At 41.4% G+C, this 20,009-nt stretch overlaps 2 protein-coding genes across 2 annotated transcripts in view; one reads left to right on the top strand and one right to left on the bottom strand.

The window, feature by feature from the left end:
* The window catches only part of LOC311232487 (junction plakoglobin-like), a 57,430-nt gene extending 48,688 nt beyond the window's left edge, over positions 1-8,742 (top strand). The window contains exons 10-16 of the mRNA XM_084319297.1: positions 1,605-1,757; positions 4,059-4,178; positions 5,235-5,385; positions 5,863-5,984; positions 6,292-6,334; positions 7,046-7,178; positions 7,541-8,742. Coding sequence (XP_084175423.1) covers positions 1,605-1,757; positions 4,059-4,178; positions 5,235-5,385; positions 5,863-5,984; positions 6,292-6,334; positions 7,046-7,176 — 720 coding nt within the window. The 3' untranslated portion in view covers positions 7,177-7,178; positions 7,541-8,742. The remainder of the gene's footprint in view (positions 1-1,604; positions 1,758-4,058; positions 4,179-5,234; positions 5,386-5,862; positions 5,985-6,291; positions 6,335-7,045; positions 7,179-7,540) is intronic.
* Positions 8,743-12,235: 3,493 nt separating this feature from the next.
* Positions 12,236-20,009, bottom strand: part of LOC311232491 (A-type potassium channel modulatory protein KCNIP2-like) — a gene marked incomplete at both ends in the record, with an annotated part of 84,076 nt that continues 76,302 nt past the window's right edge. Inside the window, 4 exons of the mRNA XM_084319301.1 lie at positions 12,236-12,283; positions 12,393-12,455; positions 13,805-13,909; positions 14,371-14,478. Coding sequence (XP_084175427.1) covers positions 12,236-12,283; positions 12,393-12,455; positions 13,805-13,909; positions 14,371-14,478 — 324 coding nt within the window. The remainder of the gene's footprint in view (positions 12,284-12,392; positions 12,456-13,804; positions 13,910-14,370; positions 14,479-20,009) is intronic.

Below are 20,009 nucleotides of genomic sequence, written 5' to 3'. Positions count from 1 at the left end.
TGCCATCTGGTAGATCGTATGTCCGTTTGGGCCACGACATAACCCACCACAGCATAATGAATCGGGGGTCCCGAAAACGATTCAATGCGATCGGGTAAAGCCCTCGGTCCACGTTACTAGAAAAGTCCGCCCGGAGGAATTTCATCGACACACAGCGGAGTGCAACATCGGCCACATACCACCAGGTGGCGGTATTGGACTTTTGCAATCTCAGACTAATTCCCTATGGTTACACATGCTCCCTGGATGCATCTATGCTTTTACCAAACGGTTTGTGTTTCCGCGTTCCCGTTTTGCGCTCTGATTGGTCACACACGTTTCTGGTCATGTGACATCTGCGCCCAATCGCATGACGAGCAGTGTCTTAGCCCATTTCCGCGTCGAATAGCCTGCAAAAGACCTAACGCCTAGTTTATCACTGGTTAAGCTTAGGCGACTCTTTTGCAGTTGGTTAATGTTAGAGTTTGGAATCAGGGCTGGCGTTCTATCGCCATGCTCTAAGACAAACTCTAACCTTAACCAACTTCGAAAGAGCGCCTAAGCTTAACCGTCCAAAGAACTTGCCGTCACACGATTGGGCGCACATGTCACATGACCAGAAACGTCCCAGAAACGTCAGTGGCCAATCAGATTCGCAAAACGCACGAACCGTTTGGTAAAAGCAATGAGGCTCCCTGGATGGATAACAATTGGAAATAGTGAATAAAAGAGAAAAATGATCAAATAACGTATATATACGTGGTTGGCGTTCAACGATTGGCGGACAAACACGTATAAAATCGTTGTTGGCAGCCATTGAGTTAATGTATCGTGTAATTTCAACGTGGAATTAACAAATATCAAAATAAAAGCACATGTTGTTGAACTTGATCATGCATATTTATTAGAAAATGTAATTACAGCACTATACTATCGATACGCATTTATAAAACGAGGCATATTTTGCCAAAATTGCCAGAACATAAAATATATATATATATAAAATTATAGATTATTATTATTATTTTTTTTTACTTTCCAAAGCACTGTCACCTACCATAACCCCACTTTGGGTCGCGACCCGTAGTTTGAGAACCGCTGTGTTAAAGTAATGGATCGGATTGGTATTCGGTATCGTGGCATAAGGATGGATTGGACAGATGGAGGGAGGGTATGAGAGACGGAAGGAACTGATGGACGACGGGGCAGAAGGCCAAGCCCCTCTCCCATCAGTCTGGGAGCATGAAATGCACATGGCAGCATTGTGTCGCAATACAGGACGCTAAGAGACGGACAAATGAGTATAGACTCACATTAACCCTTTGAGCTGTACGTTTCTTTCTATTTTTCTGTTATACATATATTGGATTCTAGAGCTCTGTAGCTATCTGTAGACCAGTTGCTATTTTACATTATATTTTGCAATCATTAGACGAGTTCTCAAAATTCGAATCACACTGGTTTGCTTTTACACCTTTTTAACCAACAAACATACATGGAAAAAAAACTGACTGAGGAAACACAACAAAGCTGTTTGCTTGGCTCTGTGTTTGACTGTGTGTTTGGCTGGCTGGTGGCCATCATCACTAACCACTGCCTCTCACCATATTTCTCCCTCTCCACAGGCTGTGGTTGGCCTGATCCGCAACCTAGCGCTGAGCCCAGACAACCAGGCTCCTCTGAGGGACGCGGGAGCCATCCCCCGCCTGATCCAACTGCTGCTGAAAGCCCACGAGGACGCCCAGAAACATGGCTCCTCCGCCCAGCAGACATACCAGGTACGTCGGGATAGCCCCTTAACACTTTCAGTGCCAAGGGTCCGGTGCCCCGGAACCCTGTTGCGTGCCAACACCCACTTCAATGATAGAGCTCTCATATTTGCGAACGCATAAACTATATCTTAAATTATGGCTATGTGTATAATATGGCCGTCGCTTATCAATGACTTGTTTGCAGTCAACATTGTCGAAACAGATTCTGTGATAATCACCCCTTTACTGGAATATACTGGAATACACAAAAAACGTTGTCATCTTTCGCTAAAGAAATACATTTTTCATCCATACATTCCCGTTTTATACCGTGGTGAATATAAGTATGGTTTTAGAGCGGTCTAGGGTAATTCATGGGAGGCTGGTAATAGCCCCCAACGTGCATTATACTAAATGCATTGGCGTTCCGTTCCTACACACGCTACAATAAAAAAATCAAATGCATATGATGGGTATTATGTTCCATCATGAATGCATGAAAGGGTGGGGGGGTAGTTCTTTGATGCTTTGATCGTCACCAACGGAATACGTTATGGACTAGCGTTACACACATACGCTCGGATCGCAATGAAGGCATGCTTTGATCAACGCAAGATTGATATCATATAGCCCTTACCTTGACTAGGATGTACCCCGAAAAGAAAAGTCCCAGTATTGTTGTCGATCGTGTCGCCAACATAATCCGCCACACATCATCCATCTGGAGCATTTGACGCTCCTCAAGCCGATCGGGACAACCACTCCCCTTGCCCGACATGGAAAAATCCGACCGGACACTTTAGATCTACGCACAGCCCAAGACTCAATGTTTCAAAGGGTGCTCGATACCGCCGCCTGGTAGGATGCGGCCGGTATTGCACTTTTGAGATCTCAGACTCATTCCCTATGATAACACCAGGCTCCCTGGATGGATAATGAATGGAAATATCGAATAAAAGAAATAACGATGAAAACCCAACTTTTCTCGGGTTTGGCGCTCAAGCGGCGGCGAGTTAACCGACTTTATTCGGGTATGGCGTCCATTGAGTTAATATTATTAAAATTGTTTAACGCTAAGCTTGCAAAAAAGACATTCAACAATCCTTTTAGCTAAAGCTTGCAATAAAGACATTCAACAATCCTTTTAGCTAACGCTAAGCTTGCAATAAAGACATTCAATGATCCTTTTAGCTAACGCTAAGCTTGCAATAAAGACATTCAATGATCCTTTTAGCTAACGCTAAGCTTGCAATAAAGACATTCAACAATCCTTTTAGCTAACGCTAAGCTTGCAATAAAGACATTCAATGATCCTTTTAGCTAACGCTAAGCTTGCAATAAAGACATTCAATGATCCTTTTAGCTAACGCTTGCAATAAAGACATTCAACGATCCTTTTAGCTAACGCTAAGCTTGCAATAAAGACATTCAACTATCCTTTTAGCTAACGCTAAGCTTGCAATAAAGACATTCAACTATCCTTTTAGCTAACGCTAAGCTTGCAATAAAGACGTGTGGTGGAAGGCCGTCTGGCTTCCCTACTCAAATACACTTCCCCATTGTCTACCTTTACCATCCCTCCTTGTCTACTCCCTTCTACCCCTTCCTAGCTCACCTTGACATCCTGTCACCCCTCCTTCACCCTTCTCCAACCCCTCCCCAACGCCATAAATCCTCCTATCTGTATTCCTACCTGGGCAGACCAGACCACACCCCTATTCCAAGGTATAAAGGTCTATGGATAACATGATTCTGGGAGCTCTATGGAGGATACAAGGCCTGTATCTTTCTGGAGTCATCCGCCATAACTCTTGACTTAAGTGTATTTCGAAACTCCGTTTTGGTTAATAAATCTGTATTAACCAAGTCTATTTTGGCTCAATTCCTCCACAGCGGCCATGGAAAGGTTTTGTTTTGGAATTTCCCCGGATACTTCACATAACGACGTTGATGAGCTTAAATGGGCAAACATGTGCAGAATGAATATATTTATTTAAACCAGAGAGAAACGGTCGGATCAAGCATTTACATGGTTATTATATTAGCGTTAATATTTTCCTATTGAATGGATTATCAAACGTTTCCCTCTCAACCCCTGATTGACAATTCCTTCAGATCGGACCAGATTGGTCCTCTGAAGTGGTTACGTGAGGCATTTTCATTCTGATCGGGCTGCTATTCAGATTTTTGGTGGAGTCCACGTAAACACAGTTATTGATGAATCCGGTTGTTTAAATGTGTAGTATCATAAATGACATGAATTCAATGCTATTGATTGACCCGCATGAGTATCTTTCTTTCTCCCTCTCTCTCTCTTTTCTTTCCCAGGATGGAGTGAGGATGGAGGAGATCGTGGAGGGCTGCACGGGAGCCCTGCACATCATGGCCAGAGATCCCATCAACAGAGGCGAGATCGCCAACATGCAGACCATTCCTCTGTTTGTGCAGGTAAGGAGTGTCACTGAGCAGTGTGCGGCGACGGGGTCCTCTACTCTGTGCTGAGAGCCACCGTTCACGACAGCTGTAGTCTAGAGACCATGGGGAAGGCGAGGAGAAGCACCATGACTGAGGGAGCTTTCAAACGTAAACACGTGCATGGCACCTGTGGGATTGTCTAGTTGGGACTACATTGGCAGTTTATACTAGCAGGTGATAAATCAAGTGTCATAGTGGCTGTGAACTTTATTGTCATTTCCCATAATGTTCAAGACATACAGAGAAATTGTATTGCATTCCCCCCTTCCCACGGTGTATATAAAAAGATCTAATATAAACATAAAGTAACATATATAGGACACTATAAACATAAAGTAACATATAGGAAACAATGTACACACAATATACAGGACTATATACAATATAAACAGTAGCTAAAAATTTTATGAATGAGTGAAATAAATATAGAGGTAAAAGATAACTTAGTGCAAATTATCTAGCAGCAGTGGAACATAGTAAATATAAATAATGGCAGTAAAATAAAATAATGTGGCAGTGAGTTAGAAAAGTGGCAGTGTGTGTGTGTCAGTGGGGGGGGGTTCATGGTCCAGAGTCTGTGGGGGCAGAGAGGGGGAGAGCTGGGTGTGTGTCAGTGGGGGGTTGTTCTTAGTCCAGAGTCTGTGGTGGCAGAGTGGGGGAGAGCTGGGAGAGAGTTCAGCTTCCTGACAGCCTTCATCCAGTCTTCATCCAAGATGGTAATATTAGCTTGCTGGTCCCTGAGACAAAAATAATATGAACAGTTTACCACAAGGTTAGTTCAGACCCTGCATTGTGCTTGGCTTCAGTTGGCATATATTACATTCCAAGGAGTGCCACAACCTTGTCACAGCATTGCCAAAATCTCACTGTAGTCTACAGCACAATATATATTATATAGACTTTGTACTATAGCCATTATAAAACTGTTATTGCTTAATACATTTGCTGGTCCCTTAGACCCGAAAAGTCTGTGGAACCCTGCTCTAGATGCCTGTTGACCTGGGTGTGTCTCTCCTCCCTCCTGTCCAGCTCCTGTACTCACCAGTGGACAATGTGAAGCGTGTGGCGGCCGGCGCTCTGTGTGAGCTGGCCCTGGACAAACAATCAGCCGAGCTGATCGATGCGGAGGGCGCTTCGGCCCCACTCATGGACCTGCTGCACTCCAACAACGAGGGCATTGGTAGGGAACCAGGATAATGTCTCGTTACTTTTTTCTTTTTATATCTAGTTTTAAAGGTAGACTAGGCAACTCGGGACAGATCCAATAACGCATACAAGCTGGACCATACGATTCAATCCGGATATTAGTTTTAAAGTTGAACTCTGTAAGTATACTATAGTCATTATCAGTAGTAATACTACCGTAATGATAATATATAATGGTAGTAATAAAATGTGAAAGTGAAAATGCCCACAAAGCAATGAAGACATTATTGGCGACATTATCAATTATTCTAATATCTTATATTATTTGATAAAGTACTTCTATTCTATTCCATAGTAGCCTTAAAAACCACTGGAGTATCTCAGTCAAATCTAGTCTGCAATGTGGGCAAAATCTGTTCCTTTCTTGACTCATAGCCCTACGCTAATGCAAGTGGTTTTGAGTTTCAAGAGTGTTCGTTTTCTGAAACTCATTTTCTCCTCGTTCCCTCAGCCACCTACGCTGCAGCCGTCCTCTTCCGCATCTCAGAGGACAAGAACTCAGACTACAAGAAGCGTGTGTCCGTGGAGCTCACACACTCCCTCTTCAAACACGACCCCGCGGCATGGGAGATGGTGAGTGGCTGAGTGGCTCCCCCTGCTGGCGGGATGTCTTATCGTTAACCAAGAACTAACTAACTTTGACATAGACGATCTATATGTATAGTTGCTTCTAACCTGCAGTTATTTCTTAGTTAGTAATGCACATCCACCTGTTCCCTGTTTGACTTGCATATCACCACATAATTTGCTTCAAACTAAAAACAATAATAATAATAATGAATAGAGATTCCATAGCGACACTGACACGTGACCTTAGGTTGTCCGGATAATATCGAATTGACCCCGTTTTGACCCTTGCCCTCTTCTGACCTCTCCGCAGGCCCACAACACTGTCCCCATGGATGCCGGCATGTACGCAGACGGTGAGTAACTCTCTAGGCTGAAATGTGCCCATACAGCACATTCCTCTGCCCCCAGCGCTGGCTCACTCCGCCATACGGCCCGAGTCCAGCTAGCTGGGCTGCATTGTGCCAGCCAGGTTAGCTAGTGAGCACAAACAGCTGAGGGCGTGGGTTTCTGATGTGCATGTAAACAATTTGGCTGTTGAGAGGACATTTTCTCTTAATCTATCAATACATGTTTATACATTTCAGTCATCTGTGAAGAACTACTCATGCACCTTGTTCTCTTAGGGCACAAACATAGGCAGGCAAATGGTGTATTAACTTGTATGCATTTTAAAGCATCCAACTGGGTTGTCATCTATGACAAAACTCCAGGTTCTTAGAGGTCCAAATGAGCTATTACTTCCTCCTTTTCAAATGCTTGAAGATCCCCCTAAGTCCTCACCCTTCTTTGATCTGGAACGGAAACGCATGTCCTCACAATCACACATGGAAATGCTCTAAGCAAAGCAAAGATCTACATGTTTATTCCCAGATTTTAGACTGATCAATGTGGCCGAGCGAGCACATAGACTCATGACTCAAAAGACTTGTACTTAAGTCAAAGTGAATTCCATGGAGAAAAACAAAAGATGACTAGATAAAAAAAGATATAAACCAGCTCATCTAAAAGAGGGCATTAAAGGTCCGGCACTGATGTCCAGTACGCCATGTGTTTCTATGTTGTAGAGATGGAACCTAACCTAGGACAATACCCAGCATATGCAAGTGACCTTGGAGACGCAGAACTGTTACCCGAGGACTACCAGGCCAACATGAACTACGACATGAGGCAAGGGTACCCAGACCAATACCAATAAAGGTCAGTCCATTCACATGCCAGCTCATAACCTTTAATCCCATCATCAGACACTGGAGCCAAGCCACGGACATTTAGGATCCATTTCTTTCAAGTCATAAACCAAGTTCACTCCACCCCCCCCCCCCCCCCCTTCTTAATTAATAATAACATTGATGATAACATAAACGGTACCGATATGTAACAACCTGATGATGATGATGATTAACTGCTTTAAGTGGAAATTAGTTTTGACTGTTTATTTGAGTATGAAACATTGAACATGAACATTCCATACAAATGTTTGTATATTTTGCTTGATAGATGAGGTCTATTATGTTTGCCCCCCCCCTCTCATGTTAACAATTATGACTATTTTCTTACAGACCCAGAGGAGGAACCATAATGGAGCAGTAGGATGAAGAGGAAGATGAATAATGGAGCAGGAGGAAGATGAGTTCATACAGGCGGCGGGGGGAAAACGGAACAAAAGAATGAAAACGGTCAAAAGAGTGATTGTGTCTCTTGTCTCTTAATGTAATATATGCAATTATCGCTGACTGTGGAACTCATAATCTTAACAGGGCTTATCTTCGTTTTATAGTTTATATACTGGTGACGATACTCATGGTGATAACGACGATAAGGATGCAGGTGCATGTAGGTTTTGTTAGAGATCTTTTTAAGGGTGCGTGTGTATGCTTTTGGGTGGGTAATCTATGCCAAAGAGATTTTATTTTGTGATGATAATCGTGTAACTTCCCTTTTTTTCTTTTTTTTTAAGAAAATAATACCAGAATAATAGTTGAAAACACTGCCAGAGGTGGCGCTCGACGTGTACCAGCGCACCAGCTCACTCTTGTTCTTTCTTAACGCCTTCGTATCGGACACAGCTTTTAACTGTATGCCTGCTTTTAACACGATCAACACGTCAACCTTCTCCCACTGTGACGTGAGAGTTTATGAAGAGTCGGCGTGAGTTAATACCATGGGTTCATATAGACTCATTCCTTTTGACTGTTATTCCATATTGACTCGTTCAGTAGGAGAGAACAACGTTAAGAGATTGGGAGGTCTTTGAAAGACCTCTAAAGAACCGTGTAGGGCTGCCCCCTCCCCCACTCCCCTTTTTTAGTCGGTTAGTCAATTTATAAGTTATTCAAATCCTTGCAGACTAAAACTTTTTCAGTTGACCACTAGTTTTTTTTTATGGATTTTCTTTCTCTAGTAGTATAACTTATTTCCTGGAAAATATGGCATCACAGTAACCTAATATCCGCAAAAATGTTGCTGGTCTTGATGAACACTTGGTGATAAACACTACATTTTAAAGAGGTAATTTTGTGTGTGGTTGTATTCGTTTGCAGGAGCAATAATGTTGGGGAAAGCAATTTCACAGTTTTGACAATTATGTTCACTAATCATTAGTTAACAAAATCCTAAGACTTGTAGTTGGCAAGAGTTTAGTTTATTCGGGGACAGCCCTACAGCTGTGGGTCAAAAGCAACTACTGACAGGGAATTTGTCTTTCTACTTAAAAGTTTTTACTTAAATTTTGTTTAAGAAAATAAAGGATATATTAAACAAATGTTGGTGTCTGTTTATTGTGGGTTGAGTGAAAAGATTGTGATGACTGTAGTACCTTTTATTTCACAAAGCAGGATTGTAGCCAAACATTTAATTGTGTATATCTTGAGGTTTTAGTCTGTAAAAATAAACTTTAATATTGTAGAAATGTGATTCATTGATATTTTTGGAATGATTTTGTCTAACTGCATAATCCTGCTTTGTGAAATAGCCTACCCCCTTGATAATGACTTGTGTAGTATTTCTCTTGAGGTATTAACATTTTACATGTATGATAGTAAGGCCTAAAAAAAAGAATGGTTTGGTTCCGGTTGCCGACCGACCCTGCCGATTTAGGTGCGACCCAATTTAAATACTTTTTTTTTTTTTTACGATAAAGTTTCATAAAAATCTTAGTCAAACCTTTAGTATTATGGATATTAAACATGCTGGCAGAGTACATGCATCCATGTTGTTGTGAACATTTTTATTAAATAAAAAAATTCCCTATCCATAGTCGCCGTGGGATAAAATAAAATAAATTCCCTACCTACCCATGGCCTTAACTGACAACCAACAGGAACCAAACAATATTTTCTTTTATGCCTAACCTGCTAATATAGGGTTGGTGTTTTATATGAAGGGGTAATGGCCCTATATCTAATTAGCTTCCTTTACATGGTATTGCAAAATATATCATTTGTTAACCTGAATATACAGTAATGGGTCACAATCAGATATCCATCTCTCCCTTGCATGCAATTCATCTGATTTGGGATTGATGTGAAGGGAATGGAGATAATTGTTTCCCCTTCAGATATCGTTGCATTCTCACCAAGTATACATATGTATTGGAGGTCATTATGATGAGCAAACCCCAGAGTATAAGACTGCATCCTTTTAAAAGAGGTTTTGAGACAAAAACTGCTGATGAAAATAAACCAAATGCAGTTATATGGATACTTAAAACCTGATTATATTAGGGAACTGTTTCTTTCCTTACATTTCCTGAGATCAGTAACCTGACCAACCAGATGGTCTGTTATACAGAACTGAATCTGGGAAGTTGTCCTTTGAAACTGTTTGTAATAGGGAAGGCAGGCTACAGGCCTGTAGTTCCTCAAAGGATGCTGATTGGTCCAGTCCAAACCACTGTGGTTCGGGTACAAACTCATAACTTTAAGCCTGATGAGATGAATTCTTGTGTGATCTTGCAAAGCCAGCTGCCATGCAAGGTTAAGAGATCATTGGGCCTAACGCTTACAATTTGTCATTTGATTATGGTTATGGGATGTCCATATAACTTTCTTAGAGTAGCATTTGTTAATTTTGTAACAAACAAGCCTTAAACACAGGTAGTATTGATAAACGCAGCATTAAACTGGAGAGTGGTGCAGCTCACATGGTCATACAGTAAGTTGATAATACACAAGATATTGTTTAAGTGACAAGAGTTTCTCACAGTACTATCACTGAACAAAACACTTAGTGGTTTGCATAGCAACTGTGTTCATTTTATTCAATATCAGGTTTTTTTTCCATGTCAAAATAAAATATTCACAATTTAGACTTGCAATGACCGGTTCGTAGTTGGATCAGTCACATAATGCAGACACAAGACAACATGATAGAGGATGAAAGGGTGACATCCATGAGGATAATACTCCAGCATGTCAGTCCAAGTTATTGCTTGGTTATTTTGGTCTTTTTCCTTTCATTAGAGTAGTCCACCACTCTGCCAGAGGTCACTGTGTAATATACATTGAATGGGAACTGAGTTATATGGCATATATACAGTATGTGTGTGTGATATTGTACAACACAATGGAGTGATTGCACATTTTCCCATTTGCTCCATGTCTTTCTTTATACTATATTCTTTATCTTTCTATTTCTCTCTCTCTTTCTCTCTGGTGAGTATAACACATGCACTTAAGAAAAGATAAGGAGTTATAAACATGTCATTGTTATAGAGAGGTACCTGGGCCCTGTTCCTCGTACCTGGCTAACTGAGTTAGCTGGATAATTTTCAGGATAACTTGACATAAGCTAGACCTGTCGGTTCCCCGAAGCGCGATTGTCTAAATCACTATGGCAACAGATCAGAATGTTTGAACCTGCTCCAGCGCAGGGTTTAGTTCAGTTAGCTGGCAATTGCAAGCCTTTGACATTTTGATGAATGAATTTGAGAAAATGCATTTATCTGTTCAAGCACTGTTATCTGATGATGAACAAGAGGGTGATTAACATGACTGGTGTCACTGGTATAAACCAAAGGTTAATTAATTCAATGCATGTATGGATGATGTCCGAAACAGATTAAAACCTGATTAATAGTGAAACTATAGCCTCCAAGCCTCTCTGACATGTTATTTTGGGGGTCGCGCCTTGAAAACTTTGGGAACCATGTATTTATATAGTACATGATACCTAAGCGCATACAGTAAGTAGTACAGATATCCTCATAAGTATCTATTAATTCGTATCAATTAGATACTCTTTGGGCTTGTTTTTATCTACTTATTCTGAAAGAGTTGAACTAATTATTTTCGCTAGCAAGATCTCATTCGATTATTCATTCCATTAAGTCTACTGTCTGCCAGCAGGCACATTTAAAGAAATATAATCTGATTGATTGGGGTAATGAGGGACTTAAAATTAGCCTATAGATTATGCATTTAACTTGTCGGCGAGGCTATTGAGCCGTACTGTATACCCATTCTGCAATCTGTTATTAAAGTTTTCTATCAATCAATGCCATTAGAAAATCAGGATTTCTGCGATCGACACCTGCTGTCTTTTCAGGTGAGGCGGCCGCGCGCAATTATCCTGAGTATCAAGTCTGGTTCGAATTAACGAGACTGAATCAGCGTTCGAGGAACAGGGAAAGTCTGGATTCAAACATCGGGTTAATTGAATCTGGCTAATAGGACTTTTGATCGACTTAGTTGAACCAGGTACGGGGAATAGGGCCCAGGTCCTTAGGCAGAATTGATAGCTGCGGTTGTCCTCAGGTGGGTGTGTTGACCGTTGCTCTGTAATGCCTCGTCTGTGTGTCATCGTAGAGGCTGCTGCCCGACCATCTCTTGTTGGTCACTAAAGAAGGTTACTGCACCTGTTGTCTCCGGTTACATCACTCACGGTTCAGTCATAAATACACAAAAACACCAGACCACACTTTGTTATGATTCCGTATACTCAATGGAAATAAATAACCATCTTGAATTGATTGAAAATGCAATTTTTTAACCTATTGTCAAGTGTCTCTTTGGATCTAAAGAGAGAGACTTTCCTCCAATGAGGAAAAAACCCTATTCAGTTCATCGCTTCTTCTTATACCATTCTGTAACATATAGATATAGATATAGATCTGCTGTTGGGGTAGATATCCATAGTGTAAGAAACTCCCTCTGGTCCAATCGGTGATAGTCTCAATAGCCCCGCCCACAGGAGCAGAGGTACCTCCAAGTGGTCCAGGCCAAGGTCTCATATGATTGGTCAATGTCCAACCTACGTTAGATGACACTGTCAAACATGTGCATGGACTGCATGATGTTCTCATCCTGAACAGGAGACGACAAAGGACAAAATAAGAGCAGTTATTCAGAAGGCAGTGGGCTGCAGTTGATGTTTCTTAGTCATTTCCTTTTCAAGGTTTTCAAGTATAAGTACCTTTTGACATGAGTCCAGGAACTCCTCAATGGTGACCACGCCATCATTGTTCTTGTCCATTTTCTGGCAAGAGGAGATACAGAACCTCAGCACATCAATAAACTGAATCCATATGGTCAGGAAAGATAGTCCATTATATCAAGCTTCTAAGCATCTAAGGCTCCATCACTGACTCCGAGCAGCGTGCACACACACACACACACACACACACCAAACATTCATCATTTGACTGATATCAGAGTGGAGACTGGATCAGACTCGACTGAGAACTGCAACCCCATCCCCCATCATTCATTTCATATGATCATATACCTTCAGACATATACATACCTTCATATACATTATCAAACATACATACAACTTATCATACATAGTACATACATTCACTTTATCATATACCTTCATATAGATTATCAAACATACATACATATTCATTAATCTTATCATACATACATATATACACTCATACATACATTTATTTATTGGGTTATATTTATGTATTTATTTATTGGGTTGTTGTGGGATTATTGGTGTTGTTTGGTATAATGTGTGTAGGAAACGGCAAATTAATTGATATGTAGCACCTGTTTAGTCTTAATTAATCATGTGTGGCACCTGTGGAGGGGGAGGAGTCCAGGGTGTTCATGAGGGCTACGTGCCCAAGGAAGTTTGTTCTTCCCCTGAGCGCCGTAAGAGTTTTGTTTGTTATGTGTCAGGCTTCACCTGCTTATAGTTACAGTGAAGGTAACTTAGGGAAGTGCCGTAAGAGTTTTGTTTGTCTGTTTATCAAATGAAGTTATTGTGGAACTCATTTGATATTCCAGGTAGTATAGTGTATAAAAAACATTACCAAACTCCCAGGGCAACAATAGGGTGGTCCATTTAAGCTGTTCTGCCACTAACCTATCCCCGTGTTTTATCCCTTTGCTTCTCCCTGCTTTTTTACTGTAGCTGCTGTTTGCTACCGCTGCTGTTCTGCTGCTCTAAAACTCCCTCCACCATCCCAGCCTCCATCTGTATTATTAATCCATTCCAAAATGTTGATACACTCTGTATAATGTCATAGTATCAACATGTATGTCAACATAGGATGTCTTGTAATATGGACAGTAGGATGTCTGTCTCTTAGGCTCTGTTCAGTATTCACCCATTGGCTGGTTTATTATTTAAGCTCACCGTCCAATCTGTACGATGGTTGAAGGTACGGTATTTTGAGCTGGGAGCAGAGCCTTTGCCACCAACCATAACTGTATATAATTTGCTGCAAGAAATTATTTAATTTCTATGACGCAAGTGCTTATGACTGAAATGCTTTATTGAGTACAGATGAGGGTTGAGGGTATTGTTTTCAGCATAGTGCCGGAAAACATTTATTTGTTTTATTTACTGTGTTTATTTTTATGTGTGTTTACCTGGAAGAAGTGTTCGACTTGCTCCATGGCAGCACTATCTCTCATGCAGGGATAGGTGCACGTCCCCATCATGTCATAGATAGAGTGCATGATGTCTGTCATCTCCTGGACAGAGAGAGACAGCAGAGAAGAAAGAAACGTGTTGTCAACACTTGCCATCCCCCTGAGGTCCTTCCTACAGGACACAAGGTCCACACTAAAGATGTCTCTCTGTCTCTCTTCCTACAGGACACAAGGTTCACACTAAAGATGTCTCTCTGTCTCTCTTCCTACAGGACACAAGGTTCACACTAAAGATGTCTCTCTGTCTCTCTTCCTACAGGACACAAGGTTCACACTAAAGATGTCTCTCTGTCTCTCTTCCTACAGGACACAAGGTTCACACTAAAGATGTCTCACTGTCTCTCTTCCTACAGGACACAAGGTCCACACTAAAGATGTCTCTGTCTCTCTTCCTACAGGACACAAGGTTCACACTAAATATTGTGTGTGTCCACACACACACACACACACACACACACACACACACACACACACACACACACACACACACACACACAGGGTACCTCTTTGGTGATGCAGCCATCTTTGTTCAGATCATAAAGGTTGAAGGCCCAGTTGAGTTTGTCTATGATGGAGCCTCTCAGGATGATGGACAGGCCCATCACAAAATCCTACAACAGGAAGGTGTGGGATGAAGAGAGGGATGGCAGAGAGGAGGGGGGAGACGGTTACAGAGAGAGAGAGAGATTTATTTTTATTTTTAAACACAACTTTATTTTCTCACTCAGCAATCAACAATACATCAGAATGTATAACGCAAAAGACAGAACAGCAAATCAAATCAAGAAAAATAAAAGACAAACTTCACATCAGAACAGAGCCAAAAACCAACTCCAACCCCTCCACAGTACACAACACACACTTGTAACACCACATCATCTCAAACTCTGCTACATTGCTGGTCAACTGGTAAAAATTTAAATCTGTTCGCAACCTTGCCTGTACCATACATCTAAACAAGATAGTGGTATCTACCAGCACCGAATCCTCAATCTTTTTCCTCCTGCTTAGATAAATGGCCATTTTTGCCTGACCCAGCAGGAAGTTGAAGAGCTGACACTTTAACCTCCTCTTCCTGCTGTACCTGTACCCCAAAATAAACATCTCTGGAGTAAGATGTTCATCAAACATCACAAACATGCGGGTCAGGAACTGACCAAGACCCTGTAAATTTTTTTTTATCCACTTTTTCTCCTTATTTTTCTATTTTTCTCCCATCCCAATTTCGCCTCGCCAATTCTCCCTTCAATTCTCCCCTCCCCTGTCTTGAACGTTGCTAGACTATTACTCCCACTGGTCGGCTGCAGTGAGGACCAAGCCTTGCATCACGTGTCCCCTCCGGTACACGAGGAGGCAGCTGTCGCATCTTTTCACCTGAACAGCGCGATCTCTCAGTGGCGAGGAGTAACACGTTGTAGGCTCACGCTGCCCCCGATACTTCCTGATTCTGCTGTACAGGCGCACCAACCGACCTGTAGGAGTCGCTGTCCACAACGTCCAATCCCCACCCACCGGCTTTCCCACCCTCTAACACTGCCAATTTGTGTTAGTATGACGACTGGCCAAGCCGGTAGCAACGCAGAGAGCTGGGCTCGATACCAGCATCTCCTGCGTTAGTGGCGAGCGCCTTGCCCACTGCGCCACTCAGCCGCCAGCCTGTCACACTTTAAAAAACAGTGAAAAACTGTTTCCCTCTCTGTGCAGAAAGGACAGGTGTCTTCAACATCAGAATTAATCACAGAGACAAAAGCGTTCACAGCAACTGCACCATGTAAGGTTCTCCACTGTAAATCCCCAACTCTTTTAGTTAACAGTGGTTTGTACAGTGCTCTCCACTCAGGCCCCTGAGCCTCCTGCAGGCCCAGATGAGCTCTCCATGGAGTGTCAACCCTATCCTTCAGCCTGTTTTGATTCAACACTTTGACACACAGGTAATACATAACTTTGCCCACCATGGTGCTCAGCCTACAATCAGCAGCACTGCTCACCTCTAACAGACAACCATCACATTTAAAAACAGGACTAAGTTTCACCTCAGGAAAAGAATAATTTTCAACAGGCAATAACTGACCATTACAATAATCAACACACATTTCCAGTTCATCATTAGTCAGCTGCTGTTTCCAGCCTCCCAGTAGGCGGCCCATCACCCTGACAGACCTTGTGCCCAGCTGTGAGGCCAGACCTGCAGCATTATCAAAAAGGGGGCCGCACACCTCCAGCACATTGCCCAACGTGAAGATTTTTGCCTCAAACAGCCTTTGCTTCATTGCTGGCTCGGCCCCACCCTGAAAACGAGTCCCATGAACCACCGGCTCCCTCAGAAGCCAGTACAAAGAGTCACCGTTCTTCAGTCTCTCTTTCGTAAACAAGCCCCACACTGTTAACAGTCCCTTGTAGAAACGGGGCAGGTTTTTCATTGTACATCCCTTTAAATCCATGAGGAACAGTGGCTCAGCCAGACCTAGTCCACCACACCGCTCCAGTATGGCTCGGGCCACAGGTCTCCAGACCAGATCAGCCGGTCCTGTCAGGAGTCTCTGAATGAAAAGGAGCCTGAAAACAGCTCCCCTACTTGCCAAGTTGATAAGCCCCTGTCCCCCTTCCTCCTTGGTCAGGAAAAGGACACTCTGTGGGACCCAGTGCAACCGGTCCCAGAAGAAGTCCACCATCAACCCCTGCACCTTAGACAGCAGGTTCAGCGGCGGGTCCGTACACGCTAGCCGATGCCACAGCATGGAGGACACAAGATTGTTGATAATAAGGATCCAACCTTTCAGCGACAGTTTCGGAAGAATCCATTTCCATCGCTTCAGCCGGCCCTCCACTTGCTCTACCACACCGTCCCAATTCTTGGAAGAAAATACCTCATCCCCAAGATAAATCCCCAAGTACTTTAGGCTTCCCCTCTTCCATGTCAGGCCTCCAGGTAGCACAAGTCCATCAATTAGCCCTTTACCCACTGCTAAGGCCTCACTCTTCTGCCAGCAGAGGAGAGAGTACTAAAAGCCATCACAGTTGATTGTACAATGTTAATGTCGTGCTAGGATTTTACCATAATCATGACATCATCAGCATATGCAGACAGTTTGAATTTTATGTAGTAGTAGTAGTAGTAGTAGTAGTAGTAGTAGTAGTAGTAGTAGTAGTAGTAGTAGTAGTAGTAGTAGTAGTAGTAGTAGTAGTAGTAGTAGTATTGTAGTAGTAGTAGTAGTAGTAGTAGTAGTAGTAGTAGTAGTAGTAGTAGTAGTAGTAGTAGTAGTAGTAGTAGTAGTAGTAGTTTATTCAGTCATCTTCTCACACAATACAATATACACCATCATTTAACAATATTTGATTTTACAGTGACTGAAAAGGTACAGACTGAAGCATAATGCTTATATATGCCTGTCCTATATTCTTAACAGTTTTGTAGTTTTCAAAAATAGCTTTACAAACCATTTTCTTAAAAACCAAAAGCGAATTACTCATTCTTAACTGTATATCAGCATTGTTCCACAAGTTAACCCCAATAATAGAAATACACCTCCTTTTAATCCCTTTCTTAGCTTTTTGAACAGTAAATTTACAAATCTCAAATCATATTTTCTTTCATGTATTGAAAAAAACCTTTGCACCCCGTCTGGGAGTAACTTTGCTTTAGCTCTGTACATTATTGCATAGTTTTATAATAAACCAAATCATTAGATTTCATAATATGAGACTTTATAAACAATGGATTTGTGTGTTCATAGTAACCAGCCTTGAAAAGGTTCCGAATGGCCCGCTTTTGCAGTAAGACTATTGGATTTACTGTCTTTTTAAATGTCGACCCCCATACTTCCACACAGTAAGATATGTAAGGAAGTATAAGTGAGCAGTAAATGATGTGCAAGGCTTTGTAGTTTAATATATCCTTACATTTATACAATATTGCTACTGACTTAGATATTTTCGCTTGAATATAGTTAACATGTTGTTTCCATGTTAATTTCTGGTCAATAACTACCCCTAGACATTTTATCTCAGAAACTCTTTCTATTTTTACATCACATATTTTTAACTCGATATCCCCCTCTATTTCTTTTCGATTACCAACAACCATGAATTTAGTTTTCTTAATATTGAGAGACAATTTATTAACATCAAACCAAGTTTTGAGAATTTCAAGCTCTCTTTCAATATCAAACAAAAGTTCCTTTAAATTACTTCCTGAGCAATATAAATGTGTATCATCTGCAAAAATAACAAACTTTAACAGCTCAGAGCGGCTGGGTGCCGCAGCGGAGATTGCACTCGTCACCAATGCAAGAGACTCCGGTCTCTAATCCGGGTGTCAGCATTGCCTCCGGCTTGGGCCAGCCATCATACTAACTCAATTGGCAGAGTTAGAGGGTGGAAGTCGATCGGTGGGGATTTGGACGTTTTGGACAGCGACTCCTACAGGTCGGTTGGGGGACGCCTGCACAGCAGAGACAGGAAGTAGCGGGGGTAGTGTGAGCCTCCCATGCGTTACACCTCGCCAATGAGAGTCCGCGCTGGCAGGTGAAAAGATGTGACAGGCTGCCTCCTCGTGTACCGGAGGGGACACGTGATGCAAGGCTTCTATCCTCCCTACAACCGACCAGTGGGGGACATAGTCGAGCAACGTTCAAGACAGGGGAGGGGAGAATTGGAAACTCGAAATTGGGATGGGAGAAAAATAGAAAATAAGAAGAAAAAGTGGATAAAAAAAAATAACTTTAACAGCTCAGCAACATTGCACATATCATTAATATAAAGTATAAAACGTTTTGGACCTATCACAGATCCCTGGGGTACTCCACAGGTGACCTTCCTAAATCCTGACAGTGTCATTAATTTGCACACACTGCCGTCTGTTTTCCAAGTAGCTCTTCAGCCAAGAGTTAGCTATACCTCGTATCCCATACTTCTCCAGTTTTCTCACTAATATGATCTATTGTATCAAAAGCCTTCTGTAGATCAATATAAATACCAATAGAACACTCATCATTGTCAACTGCTTTAGTTATTTCTTCTACCATCTCCATCACTGCATATGTAGTAGTTCTATTTTCCCTAAACCCATACTGGTGTTCACTCAGTATTTTGTATTTGCCAATGAAAAGATCCAGTTGTTTCACAAATAATTTCTCTAATATTTTTGAAAATTGAGGAAGTAGAGACACTGGTCTATAATTGTCCATTTGATGTTTATCTAAATTTTTTAATATTGGTATTACCTTTGCTGATTTCATATTATTAGGAAAAACACCTCTTTGAAAAGACAGATTGCATATTATATAGGTCAAAGGTTTTACAATAGACTCAATTACTTCTTTTTAATAATTACCATGTCAATGGAGTTTATATCAGTTGATGTTTTGTTTTTTAATTTACTTACTATTTCAATTATATCAATTTAATTTACCCCACAAAGGAACATAGAACTGATATTTCCATTTATAAGATTATTAAACATATATTTTTTATCCTCAGGCACAACAATTTTGCTGGCCAAAGTAGCTCCAACACCCACAAAGTAGTCATTGAAATCTTCAACGATGCTTTTTACATTGTCCACTTTAGCATCAGAGCTATTTAGAAAATAACTTGGAAATTCAGATTTATAACCTCTATTCCAAATAATATGATTGATTATTTTCCAGGTCCTTTGTATATTATTTGCACTGTCCTCTAATATTTGATTGTAGTATTCCTTCTTCTGTACTCTCATAATGGAAGTCAGTTTATTCTTATACAGCTTATATTTTTCTTCGCTTTTACTGGTTCTCAGTTGTAAATATTTCTTGTAAAGTAAGTTTTTCTTTTTGCACACCCTTTGCATAGCTTTAGTCATCCATGGCTTTCCTTTATATTTATCCTTCACCCAGCTCTTTCTAATAGGACTGTGTTTGTTGTATAGCTCTGTGAACGTCAACAAAAATGTATCATATGCCTGATTTGGATCGTCAACATACACCTCATCCCAGTTATAGTCACAACCCGGAAAAGAAAAACCCGACAAATGAGTCCTTAATCTGTGTAACAGCGGCTCTATGGCCAGACAGTACAACATCCCTGATAAAGAACAGCCCTGTCGGACTCCCCTCTGAACCTCAAAAGGCGCACTTAAACCACTGTTAATCTTAAATACACTTTC

Source organism: Notolepis coatsorum (assembly GCF_963971535.1).
Source record: "Notolepis coatsorum genome assembly, chromosome: 7".
Lineage (NCBI taxonomy): Eukaryota > Metazoa > Chordata > Actinopteri > Aulopiformes > Paralepididae > Notolepis > Notolepis coatsorum.
This window is presented reverse-complemented; position numbering and strand designations above follow the sequence as displayed.